Genomic DNA, 13,521 nt, shown 5'->3' on the forward strand with positions numbered 1-13,521 from the left:
AGAGAGAGGGAACACAAGCAGGGGGAGTGGGAGAGGGAGAAGCAGGCTTCCTGCTGAGCAGGGAGCCCGATGCGGGGCTTGATCCCAGGACCCCAGGATCATGACCTGAGCCGAAGGCAGACACTTAACGACTGAGCCACCCAGGCGCCCCACATCTCTACATTCTTATCCTTGATCAACTATGTTAAGAATGGGAAAAATGAATCAGATGCTCAATAACTCAGATGCTCCCTGGTACCCAAAGGGAAACAAGTCTCACTCTTGCTTGGTCCTGGAGAAATCTGCCTGCCTTAATACCCTTCAGACCTTGATTCCTCTCGCAATCCCCTTTTTAGAATTACCTTTTTATTTATTTATTTATTTTAAGACTTTATTTATTTGACACAGAGACAAGAGAGCACAAGCAGGGGGAGCGGCAGGCAGGCAGTGGGAGAGGGAGAAGCAGGCTCCCCGCTGAGCAAGGAGCCTGATGTGGGGCTCGATCCCAGGACGCTGAGATCATGACCTGAGCCAAAGGCAGCTGCTTAACCGACTGAGCCACCCAGGCACCCCTAGAATTACTTTTTTATTAATTTTTTAAATAAGATTTTATTTATTTATCTGGGGGGGAGAGAGAGAACACACGAGCAGGGGGAGGGAGAAGTAGGCTCCCCACTGAGCAGGGAGCCCAACTTGGGGCTCAATCCCAGGACCCTGAGATCATGACCTGAGCAGAAGGCAGATGCTTAACTGAGTCACCCAGGCACCCCCAGAATTACTTTTTTAAAATTCTGCTTGTATCCCACCACTCCAAAGCCCTCACCAGTTTCAGAAGAAACCTAACTTAATCCACAGCTGGAAACCTTCAACAAAAATGATCAAAATGAAGTAAAACACCAACATTAAAAGGCCTATTCGTTTCCAAGGAAGCTAAGGACTTACTGCTCCATAATCACAACCACACAGGCCTTCAACAGGTGGTCCCTGTTACCTTTACAGTCCCCTCCCTCACCACAACCAAAAACTCATGAGAACAGCCCTTTTCCTGGCCATTGTCCCTTTCTGCTTTTCCCATGGACCCCTTACATTCCCAGGGATATTTTCAGAAGGGAAAGACCAACATTCTGAGGAAATTCCGATTTCTTCACAGCTTGGCTCAACAAGGCAGTTGTGGCCACCAGTGCAGCAACGGGCTCCTTCCGCCAGAGTACAAACCTGCCACCAGGTCTATTCCAACAGGGCAGGCCTCAGGGACAGAGAAAGACACCCCTTGGCAAGAGAAAGGGCACTGTAAACACTACAACAATTAAAGAGCTTTACTTACGTTTGATCATACAGACCTACAATCAGTGATACCAAAAGTGGGAATCATTCAATTTATTTATATGGATACTGCCACTTAGAGTGTGGTACTTTTATTTATTTACTCATTCATATTCTGCCTTACCTGTTAAAAAATCTGAGGTGGTTTAGTACTCACTGCAATATAACAATTCCATCTAGTTTCTGAAGTAATTGTATAGCAGGCCTTTTAAAAATCAAAGAACAGGAATCTCTTCCACATAAAAATCCAAGAGTGATTTCCTCTTCTAAAAAAAGTTCAAAATTAGAGCAAGAGAGATTACAGGGAACTTGGGAGAAAATGAGCACAGTTTCATTAGTATCATTTTGGGTTTCCTTTTGGAAGAGCAGTAAGATGATAGCTACTTTAATAAAAGATTGGCAGATGTGATTTAGTTAAGAAATGCTTCAGTGAATCTAAACTAGAGCTTTTTGCTTCCTTTAAGGCCTAACCACCTAACCCTGAGTGAGACTATCAAAGAAATAGGGAAGCAGCAGGTTTAAAATTACAATAGGCCACTAATTTTAGCCTAATTTTTTTTTTAAGATTTTATTTATTTATTTGACAGAGAGAGACACAGCGAGAGAGGGAACACAAGCAGGGGGAGCCGGAGAGGGAGAAGCAGGCTTCCCGCCAAGCAGGGAGCCCAATGTGGGGCTCGATCCCAGGACCCTGGGATCATGACCTGAGCCGAAGGCAGACGCTTAACAACTGAGCCACCCAGGGGCCCCAATTTTAGCCTAATTTTAATTGAGAAATAAATGAGTATCTTAAAAACAAGGAAAACATTTTAGAACACTAAATTTTAAAAACTATTTAAATAGGCCTACAATCCAAAAGGCCCCTCGACAATGGCAGATCTGAGTATAAACACTACATATTTTCAACTACTCCAAAAAATAATTTCCATGAAGGAACAAACTTCTCTAATTACCGTACCAATTAAATTTTATATTTAATATATCATATATAATATACTTACATAATTTTATAACAAATAAGTATAAATTTAATAAAATATAATATGTAAAAATGTAACTGAAAAATATTTAACATAAATATTAATATGGAGGACAAAAAATTATTGTTAGCCAGCCATCTAATGGTCTCTACTTCCTCTATTTTGCCTGAGAAACACTGAAGTAATCTATAAAAACAAAAGGCATGGTCACAATTATCCCCGAAGAGGGAAGGACTTCTGATCAGTTCAACACAACATGCCATGGTGTTGTCTGGACTCCATGCTTCTAAGTAGGTCATCCATGGGAAACATAATTCATCACTATAGAACAAATTATCTAGATTTATCCAGGCTAAAAATTTGTCTTTTCATAACATCTTTTGAACATCTAGTTCTAAATGACAGCAAATTCCTAATATTCATGAAGCGGAAATAACAGTTTTTGGTTCTAATTACCATCCTAACCGCCATATTGGCTATTTTTCTTGATAACAAACACCCCGTGTTTCAAGTGGTAAAGGGACCTACTCCTCATTTTTATCTGCTACTTCTTACGAAGCTTTGTTGGCTCTCCCTAAATTATGTAATTAGAATATACGGGGATGAGGAAGGTGACTATGAGTTATAATTTTAACTAGGAAACTTTATCATTTGGGGCAATAGCTGAGTACTGTTCCAAAGGAAAATTTCATTGACCATATGCAGACTATTTGGGCTGCAGAAGAACAAATGTTACGGTCTATCCCTCTCCTTTGAACTAGATCAACCCTAGTGCCCAACCGGTGCCAGAGGAACAAAAAGACAGGTCGTAATACCTATGTGAGAATGACATAGACTCCCTATGAAGAGAAGAGACTCTTTAGACTATGCTTGAACATCCTTAGTCACAAATATCACCCAGGTACTAAACACAGTATAACTGAAACTGGAGGAGTTTAATCTTCAAATATCATTTAACAAAGATCAGAATGGAAAGCAATATGGCTTTAAAGGGACTGTAGAAAGTTTTTTTTCTAACATAAATGCTAGCTTATTACTGAAGTTTCTTTGATTCTTATTCCTATCGTATGCTTGAGGAATCTTTCCTGATCCTACTAAGATGACCTCTGGTGTTTCAAGGAGAAGCTGACCTCTTGGCAAGAAATGTAACTGTTGGCAGCCAAGACACAGAATAGACATGACACTGTCATTAGAAGTCACTGGTCTACTTTATTGCCAGAACACAGGAATCTCCCAGGCAAAACCAAGCTAAGGACCTGGAACAAGACACTGGACGAACGCTGCCCTCAAATGCTAACAATAACCACACATCAGATTGGATTTAAGAAAGGAGAATGGTCGGGGTGCCTGGGTGGCTCAGTCGTTGAGCATCTGCCTTCAGCTCAGGTCATGATCCCAGGGTCCTGGGATCGAGTCCCACATCGGGCTCCCTGCTCCACGGGAAGCCTGCTTCTCCCTCTCCCACTCTCCCTGCTTATGTTCCCTCTCTCGCTGTCTCTCTCTCTGTTAAAAAATAAATGAAATCTTTAAAAAAAAGAAAAAAAAGAAAGGAGAATGGTCAAATGTTTATGACTAAGAGGACTGGTTTGGAAAACAAGTAAAGGCTAAATAAATGGAACTAACTTGAATTCATTCATTCTTTCAAAAACTATAGATGACTTGGGGCACCCGGTGGCTCAGAGGGTTAAGCGTCCCACTCTTGATTTCGGCTCAGGTCATGATCTCAGGGTTGTGAGACTGAGCCCCGCGTCCAGCTCTGCACTGAGCATGGAGTCTGCTTGGGATTCTCTCTTTCCCTCTCCCTCTCCATTGCCCCCCCTCCCAAGCTCTCTTGCGCGCGCTTTCTCTCAAAAAACAAAAACAAAAAACTACAGATGACCTTTGAACAATGCAGAGGTTAGAGGCACCAACCAACTCCCCATATCCCCAGCAGTCCAAAATCCTCAGATAACTTTTGACTCCCCAAAAACTTTACTAATAACTACTGTTGACCAGAAGCCTTACTGATGACATAGTCTATTAATACATATTTTGTATGTTATATGTACTATATACTGTATTCTTACAATAAAGTAAACTGGAGAAAAAAATGTTAAGAAAATCATAAGGAAAATACATTTATAGTGCTGTACCGTAAAAAATCCCCATATAAATGGACCCACACAGTTCAAACCCATGTTGTTCAGGGTCAACTGTATTTGAGCGCCTACTTTATGCCAGGCCTACTCTAGGCACTGGGGATATAGCAATGAACAAGACAAAGCCTCTGCCCTCATGAAGCTTACTATCCAACCCAAAAAACAAGTGAACAAATATGCAGGAAAGAATCACCTAAGTCAAGGCCTTCTTGTCCAGAAAGCAGTAGAGAGCAGTACAAGAGTGAAACAAGGGCCAGATTGTGATAGACTTTGCAGGCCTGCATTAAAAAGTTTGGACTTTAGGGGTGCCTGGGTGGCTCAGTCATTAAGCGTCTGCCTTCGGCTCAGGTCATGATCTCAGGGTCCTGGGATCGAGCCCCGCCATCGGGCTCCCTGCTCAGCAGGAAGCCTGCTTCTCCCTCTCCCACTCCCCCTGCTTGTGTTCCCTCTCTCGCTGTGTCTCTCTCTGTCAAATAAATAAATAAAATCTTTAAAATAAAAAAAGAGTTTGGACTTTATTCTAAGTCAAAATAGAAATCATCAAAGAATTTTAAAAATGGGTAACAGGATCTGAGATATTTTTTTAAAGATGACTCTGCCTGCTACATACAGAATAGACGGAATTAGAAGCAGAGAGACCAGTTAAGGAGAGATACTACAAAAGCCTAGGCCAGAGCCAATCGAAGTCTTAGCTAGTTTGGCTTGAACTAGTTTCGATAAGCTAATCAGTTGGACATACTGAGTAAGAGCCATCAGATTCATTTAAAATGAGGATAACAGTTCCACTTTCTCAATTATTTTGACCGGTAAAGACAAACATTTCAATTTAAAAACAAGACTTCACTAAAACTAAATCTTGTGTACTTTTAATGTAGCTACATGATTTAGATAAAAGGTCATTAAGGTTCATGCTAATTTTACTGCAACAAGGACATTTGTTAAGCACAGTAATGCAAATCTAGTTAAATACATATTCTGGTGAAATAATCTGACCATGAAAAATCATAATCTGAAGTACTAAGTTTTGCGTGGTTGCATTTTTAATGATTTAAAAATTTTTGTTTTGTTTAACGAATGGCAACTGACTTTTAACGTGGCCTGAATGATCCCCATTATGTTCAATATTATTAAGATAAGGTGCAAATGATATTTAAAACACTTCGGCTTTCTCTGTAAATAAATACCTTAAAATTTATAGACAATCTAACTTCTTTGATCTGAAAACTAAAGAGACAGTAAGCAATTAGTTTGCATTTAAGCCTGGATGGATCAGAATCCAGATTCTGGATGGGCCAAGAAAAGATCCATTTCACCTCCCGAGTACAGTATAGGTTTAGCCAACAGAATGTTGAAACCATTCACAACTATTTGGGAGTTTCAGTGAATGAAGATGCTGCTGTGTGGTTCAGGGACAGTAACAGCAGTAAAATGTACTGAGGTGATAGAGAAGGAACAGCTTTACAAAAATACCAGAGACGATGCTCCTTTTTTTTTTTTCCTTTCCCATTCCCCTTAACCATCTTAAAATGAAAACTAAATTACTACCACTTTTACCTTAAAAAGTGGGTTTCCTGATAAATCCATGTGTTAGACCAATTTATTCTTATTTATTTATATATTTTTTAAGATTTTATTTATTTATTTATTTGTCAGAGAGAGAGCACAAGCAGGGAGAGGGGCAGGCCGAGGGAGAAGCAGGCTCCCCGCTGAGCAAGGAGCCCCATGTGGGACTCGATCCCAGGACCCTGGGATCATGACCTAAGCCGAAGGCAGGCGCTTAACCAACTGAGCCACCCAGGCATCCCGTATTTTTTTATTTATTAAAATAGCCTTGGTCACATTTATGTTTACCCAGCATTTAAAGTGGTATAGCTAGGCTAGCAGCTGTCAAATATTTACATTAAATCTTCTAATGCTTCAAACATTTCCCCCCAAAATACCAGCTTTTAATTTAATTAAAATTACATATTTCACATTAAGTATAATTCTAATATTTTTAAATGTGAAAAAAATTATATCTATGGTAACTGGCCTAAAAGCTTTTGGAACAAACCTTTTCAAGAAAAATGTCTTCTTTAAAAACTAAGGCTTTCTTTTAGGTCAGGTTCTCCCTGTGATCAAAAAGCTCACGCATACACACTTTTCTCAACTCTCCTATTTGCTTTCATATCTGCAGGACGTGGCTTTTAATTTTTCTAACAAATTTTGAGTTCTTTTATGTATTTCTAAATAATACTGTTAACATTTTAATTTAAATGCCCTAAGGCTGAACAATATATCTTACATATATATAGCATTTCTATTTAGATGTTTCACAGACTAATTATATGTAATTGCTTCCTATATTCCAAAGTAAAACCAAAACACAGGATTTTTGCTTTCAGAAAATTAGTATTGCAATTACTGTACTATAAAACTATTTTATTACACAGTTAAGGATCAGCTTCTTAAGTGGCTCATCTACTCACTTTCCCTACCTTATTCCAAATGCATCAGGTATGAATCGTATGTTAAGTAACACCTTCCTGAACTTTGTCAAGGAAATCCATGCAAAATACAGATTAAGATATAGTTAAAAATAAAGACTAAAATTCACAACTGCAAACCAAAAAGTAAACTGTGTCAAGCCAAGCTTACTTCCAAATTCTGATTTTAAAGACTTCTCCAAACAGCAGGTGAACAGAGATTTCAATGAATATCAAAGAACACTACAGAAGAGGGTAAAAATGTGTTAGCTTTCTTCCTTGGGAGTGCATCAGAGTGACCTGGAGGGGCTACTCTAGGATGAAATGGGGTTTGAAACAGAATGCTTCAAAACATTAACTAATGTGTAAACAAGCAATTCAGTCCTCCCAGCCCACTTTCCTATTTTAGTCCTACCAAATGAGTCATGTAACTAGCCAAGTGATATCAAGAAGTCCCTGTTGTTCTGTCCCCAAGTCAGTGAACAGAAGGCATTTCTCCTTTATTATATCTTCAAAAGGTGAAATCTAAGAATTTCTAGGGGGTCTTCTGTGTATGTGTCAGTTTGGATCTCCTGTGTGCCTTTTATAAATTAACTACCAAGTAGCTATACAATAAATAATGCTTAAAAGGACGGGGGGGGATTTGGCTTTTGGTGACAATAATTCTCTCAACTAAAGGACCCTCCCCAGATAATTATTAATTCATTGAGCACTTGTCTAACTTGAAGTTAAGAGTAATTTTTGAGGAAATATCGGGGATACCAGGAGTTATTCCAACGCAAAGAGCAAGTAACGCCAAAAACAGGTGAATGTCTAGAGGGTGGGAAGATTGCGAGCACACACACACAAAAAAGCAGAACCCTGACCTTGCCGGCAAGTCGAACAGTTGTGCACCCCTCCCCCTAGCCTCCCCGGGAGCCGGTTCACGCCATCCCAATTGGTCAGTCGGCCTGTTCCAGCACCTGCCTGGCAGTGACAAGCGAATCTCCACGGAAGACAAGAGGGTCTGAAAAGGAAGCGGCCTCGGAAACGCTTTGAGGCCCAGGAGGAAAGGATTCCAAGCGGAAAAGGAGGAGAGGACCTTCGGAGGGATGAGGCCGGCGGTCAGAGGCTCAGGGGGACAAGGCTTGCGAGGACGACTGGGGGTCAGGGGCCGGAGGTGTTAGCAGGGCCCGGGTGAGGTGAGAGGTTGAGGGCCGCCTGCGGGCCGCGGGAAGGGGAGAGCTAAGGGGCTGGGAGGCCCGAGGGAGCGGAGAGGGGCGAGCAGGCCCGGGGCGGCAGGGGCTGCGGTGGCCCCGGCGCGCGGACTCACGTTCTCCCACCAGCAGGATCCGCACGTCTTTCTTCATGTCGGCGGCTCGCAGGGGCCGGACTCGGCCCGCACGCATGGAGCGGACACCTCTCGCCGGGAGCGCCTACCCCGCGGAGCCGCTCTCCCAGCGCTGCCGGCACCGCCTGCCAGCCTCCCCCGCCGCCCCGCCCGATCCTCTGCCAGGGCCCGCCGCGCCGCCTCCTCGCCTGCTTCCCCGCTCGGGAGCCGGGACAGCTCCAGCTCCGCCTCCTCCGGCTCCGCGGGCGGCTGCGGCGGCGGCGGCGGAGCCGACGGGGCGCCGCGAGGGACAAGCGCTTTCGGAACGCGAACGCTCTCCGGGCCTGAGCGGCGCCCCCCGCGTCCGGCTCGCCGCAGCGCAGGGCCAGGGCGCCTCGCCCACCCTCCTCCCGGCCCCGGGGGCCGCGGATACGCCGGGGGCTGGGAATTTGAGTGGCAGATCCGCCCATTGATTTTGCAGAATTGGGGCAGGAAAAGGTACTTGTCCAAGGTCACATAGCTAGAGCTTGGCAATGACTCAGGACGGCAATATTCTCACCAGACTATAATCGCCGGGAGGGCAGCGACCTGCCTACCTGGTTTTCAGTAGCATCCATACCTCATTAGACATAGCCCTCAGAAAATGATTGATTGATGAAAGGGTGACTGGCTCCTGGGATAGAGCCTTTTTCACTACCCAAAGCCACCACCCTAGCTGCTTTTTGTCTGTGATGCTTACAAAATACAGTTCTAAATAATGACATTCTTTTTTACCTTGTCCTTGTAAAGAGATTCATTTCTTTGTAGCAGACTAAATGACTTTCCTCTGCTCTAAGCCAAACCTAGTTTCTAAACCAAACTAAGCCACTTTCTGTGGTTTCCTTTGAGCAAGGTCCTCCGATACTAATCTTTAGTTAGGCTTGCTGAATGTAATGCTGGACACATAGGTGACACTGGATAATAAACTATTACTGAGTTTTCTAATGTTGCCTTATTTCCTCCTGGCCCTCTCTATCTGGAGGAATTTGTTGCTATCTGCATAATGTGCCTTTTTTTTCTGTCTTAAATATTACATAGTAAGTTTTTAGAGGAAATAACGTGTGCATAATACAATCCCCCTTTCTCCTAGGAGAAGCCATGGGGTGTTGGTGTAGCAGTTAAGAGCTGCTGAGATATTGCAGGGGATTGAATCCAGACCCATTACCTAATGAGGTATGTGATCCTGAGTAAGTGCTTTTACATCTCCAACCTGTCCATTCTGTAACATGGGAATAATGATAACAATACTTACCTCTTCAGGTGGTTTTGAAGAATAAGTAAGATAATACATGTCAAACATCTGGTACAGTGCCAGACTCCGTACTTGCTCTGTTGATCTCAGCTACCATTGTTATAGCGAAGTGCACTGAAAAGAAGTTACAAGCCACAGGCTTTGAGGCAAATACATTGTTACACTTACAACAGTATTTTGCCTCTTAGTATAATGATGTCCCTAAGGAGCATAGGAGAGGAAGCCCTTCCAAAAAACACTGTGATATAAGGAGGGAGATAAGAGAGATACACTCCTTGGTCGCTGGGAGATAATGAAGTCCTATTCCAGGATGGATGCAAATGTGAAATTCAGGAGTCTTTTTTTTTTTTTTTTTAAGATCTTATTTATTTATTTGAGAGACAGAGCATAAGCAGAGGGAGCTCCAGGCAGAGGGAGAAGGAGGCTCCCCGCTGAGCAAGGAGCCCGATGCAGGACTCGATCCCAGAACCCTGGGATCATGACTTGAGCCCCAGGCAGACACTTAACCGACTGAGCCACCCAGCTGTCCCAAAATTCAGGAGTCTTGATAACCCAATCTTTCAGGGAAAAGGATTCCTCTGAATTTTAGTATTACATGATGACTGAGTTGAAAAGACCCCTACAGAGCATCTATTCCACTCTCATTACTCTATAGGTAACAGCAAGACGCAGAGAGATACCGTGACTTGCCAAAGGCAGGGCAGCTGAGACTGAGCCAGGCTCTGCCATCCTTAGTGTGTGACTCTGGGCAAGTCATATCACCTGTTGCCTCAGTTTACTCTCTCCCAAATGAAGACTATCATCTCTTCCCAGCCTCCGACCTTATGGAATTTTTTGGAGGATCTCATTAAATAATATATGTGAAAAAACTTTTTCTTAAAAAAGTAAGTTACACAAATATTAGACTACAAAGGACAAAGACCCTTTACAGAGAGCCAATTCTTCAGGGCACTGCCCACTCCAAACAACCCTCTGCAAAGAATCTTGATCCCAGGAGTGCTGCAATAGCATTACCAGCTGATGATGGTGTGAATTCTGAGGGACTTCTCCAGGAGCATGAGAAGAGACAAGGCCTTCATGGTGTTGTACATGTGTGCTGGCATGTACAGCTCTGGCATTCCTATTAATTGAAATGTTTGGAAGGCAGGGGACTAAGAAGAGTTTATTTGGCAGGGAAACATCACAGAGTTAATACTGGGAACTCCTTTGTCAATAAAACCTACTTAAAAACCCACAGTCGGGGCGCCTGGGTGGCTCAGTTGGTTGAGTGTCTGTCTTTGGCTTGAGTCATGATCTCAGGGTCCTGGGATCAAGCCCCCATCAGGCTCCCTGCTCCGTGGGAAGCCTGCTTCTCCCTCTCCCTCTGCCACTCCCCCGGCTTGGGCTCTCTCACTCTCTCTCTGTCAAATAAATAAATCTTAAAAAAAAAAAAAAAAAAAATCCAGACTCAAAGGCTGCAGAAAAGAGACAACCAACCACCACTTTCAGTAGGCAACAACGAATGGTTTGTACAAACAGAGACCGACACTCATTAAAGTGAGGGAGAGGGTATCTGGGCCTCCTGGGCAATGTAAATTTCTTCTTACAGCCCCTCTCCATCTATCAATCAACTATGCTTGTGGAGCTTTGGCCCCCTGCCCTCCCTTGATATGCCCTTCTCATAATATTAACAGGCATCCATCAGGGGTCACTGTGAAGTTCTCCTGGAGACAGTATAGTTCAGGGGTTAAGAGCAGGGACTCTGGAGTCTGCCCCCCTAGATCTGAAACTCAGCTTTGCCAGTAACTAGTTGTGCATCATCAAGCAAATTGCTTAACTTCTCTATAACTCATCTGCTAAATGGTAATAACACCTCATGGAATTGTAATGAAGATTAAATGTGTTACTAGTAGGAAAACACTTAGAATAGTGCATGGTATATGGTCAGTGATTTACAAATGTTGAATAAAGTAAATTGTGAAGAAAGTGACTTCCGTACACCTCTCTGAGCCTAAGTATAGAGCCACATGATGACACACTGCAGCGAAACATAAGCCAGGGAATGGAGTTGTTGGCAGTGGGACTGCTGGGATATTACAGACTGATTACTGTATATTAAGTATGTTGGATAGAGCCAAGAAGACAGATTGGAATCTAGAAGGCACTGATGGAATTTTCCTCCAGAACACTGCTAGGAAGGAGCTCTACCATCACAAGACAGACTTCTTGTCTCCTCAACTGTACAGGGGACATAGGGAGGTCTGAACAAAGTACTCTTGCCAGGAGATAACAGGATCCATCTTTTATGTCTGTCAAAGGAGGAGCTTGCCACCTAGCCTCTCTCTGCATCCCAGGACAGCGGAACACCCAGAGCCAGTGGGTAGAAGATGACTGACATTGGGTGGGAGAAGAGGCTGGTTTCTGACTGGTGAGTTAGCCACAGTCCTGGGCAGGAGGCCAAGTCAGACTCGGGCTGGCATTGGTCCCACTCCTCAGATCCTTCTATCAAGTTAAACCCAAAGTGGCATTCATCATCCACCCATTCTTCACTTTTGTCTCCCATTCTGCCCAGGAAGACTTCTTCCTTTTCCTGTCAAGCCTGTTCTGCTGGAGCAGAAAAGTCCAATGCCTTGATATAGAGTAAATACTTTATCTTGCCTTCTAATGCACTTGTTCTTGGTTCATTGTTCAAACATCCATGTCCTCTGTGTAGTCACATGGATGGGTCTCTAGAGGACACGGATTCTGTTTGCTTGATTAGGCTGGAAGGTACGTCACTCAGCACAATTACTTATTAAAAGGCATTTGAAAACTAACCATGTTGAAAGGCAATTTTTCTACATAGGACCCTCATCTGTTAACACAGCATAATTTACAGAGTTGTGGAATCACTAGGTTGTACACTTGAAACTGATGTAACATTGTGTGTCAACTGTACTAAAAAAAAAAAAATCCTCCACTCTACAGCATACAAATGCTTTATTTTACAGGTTCTCTTTAGCTTTTGAAAAAAGAATGGATATTTTAAGTATTGAAGAACTGGATACTTTTTATAACACTCAACAAGATAGTAAAGGCTAATTTTTGTCTAAAAAAAAAAATCCTCACGTATTGATGAGGTTGCATCCAGTTTTCTTTTTAATTTTCTTAAGCTCCTTTCAAATACAGATTGTAAAACAAAAACCCTCAATTAAGAGATAATTGATATTGAGAAGCCTCTCAGACCCATCCTCCCCACACATGGTCTGAATTCCCTTAGGGAATGGGTAAGCGCATGGGCTCTGGAGCCTACATTTCATCTCCAACACTTTGCCAGCTGGGCAAACATTGGGCAAGTTACAGAACCTCTCTGAAAAACATAAACCTCATCTGCAAAATGGAGCTATCTCATAGGGCTTTTTTGATAATTAAATAAAGTCCAGATAAAGCATTCATCACATTGTTTAACACATAGTTCATGCTCACATATCACTGTTCACTGCACTTTTTAATTTGGAATTCATTTGCTGACATGCATAATTTTTCCAAGGGCAAATTGATTAGCCTGCCCACTCAAATTGTAAATTCCAAAAGGCAAAAATGCATTTAACTTTTGATCACTGTAAAGACATTAAAATTTTTGCTGACTTATTATAAATATCAACCAGTGATTCTCAGAAATTTTTAGGCCACAGGCTATTTCTGCAAAACAAAAAATTCCATAAATAGTAAATTTATAATTTCTGTTTATTTCTGCAAAGAAATCACCACAATTAAATATATTCCAAGAAAATAATCAAAAGGAGAAAAAAATATATACATATACATATTCTATTTAGAGGAACATTACACAACAGTTAAAAATGGAAAAGCATACAATTATAGGGGAATAAATTAAGTATGGCATAAAATTATTGGAACGTCTGCAGTCATTATGGCACCTGGCTGGCTCAGTCGGTAGAGCATATGACTCTTGATCTCAGGGTCATGAGTTCAAGCCCCACACTGGCTACAGAGATTACTTTAAAATTAAATAAATACGGGGCGCCTGGGTGGCTCAGTCAGTTAAGCGTCTGCC

The 13,521-nt window shown here is 42.4% G+C and overlaps 1 protein-coding gene and 1 long non-coding RNA gene across 6 annotated transcripts in view; one reads left to right on the plus strand and one right to left on the minus strand.

Moving 5' to 3' along the window:
* RHOT1 (ras homolog family member T1) overlaps positions 1-8,464 on the minus strand; it is a 61,266-nt gene extending 52,802 nt beyond the window's left edge. For all 5 annotated transcript variants that reach the window (XM_032428464.1, XM_032428460.1, XM_032428466.1 and 2 more), the window contains exon 1: positions 8,198-8,464. In XM_032428464.1, the coding sequence (XP_032284355.1) occupies positions 8,198-8,273 (76 nt within the window). In that variant the 5' untranslated portion in view covers positions 8,274-8,464. The remainder of the gene's footprint in view (positions 1-8,197) is intronic.
* A 75-nt stretch (positions 8,465-8,539) lies between these two features.
* Positions 8,540-12,259, plus strand: LOC116647272. Its single transcript, XR_004302309.1, has 3 exons — positions 8,540-8,692; positions 9,324-9,406; positions 11,783-12,259. It is a non-coding gene; the product is annotated as an uncharacterized LOC116647272 (long non-coding RNA).
* The last annotated feature ends 1,262 nt before the right edge of the window (positions 12,260-13,521 follow it).

The sequence above is a fragment of the Phoca vitulina genome, unplaced genomic scaffold (assembly GCF_004348235.1).
Source record: "Phoca vitulina isolate PV1807 unplaced genomic scaffold, GSC_HSeal_1.0 scaffold40, whole genome shotgun sequence".
Lineage (NCBI taxonomy): Eukaryota > Metazoa > Chordata > Mammalia > Carnivora > Phocidae > Phoca > Phoca vitulina.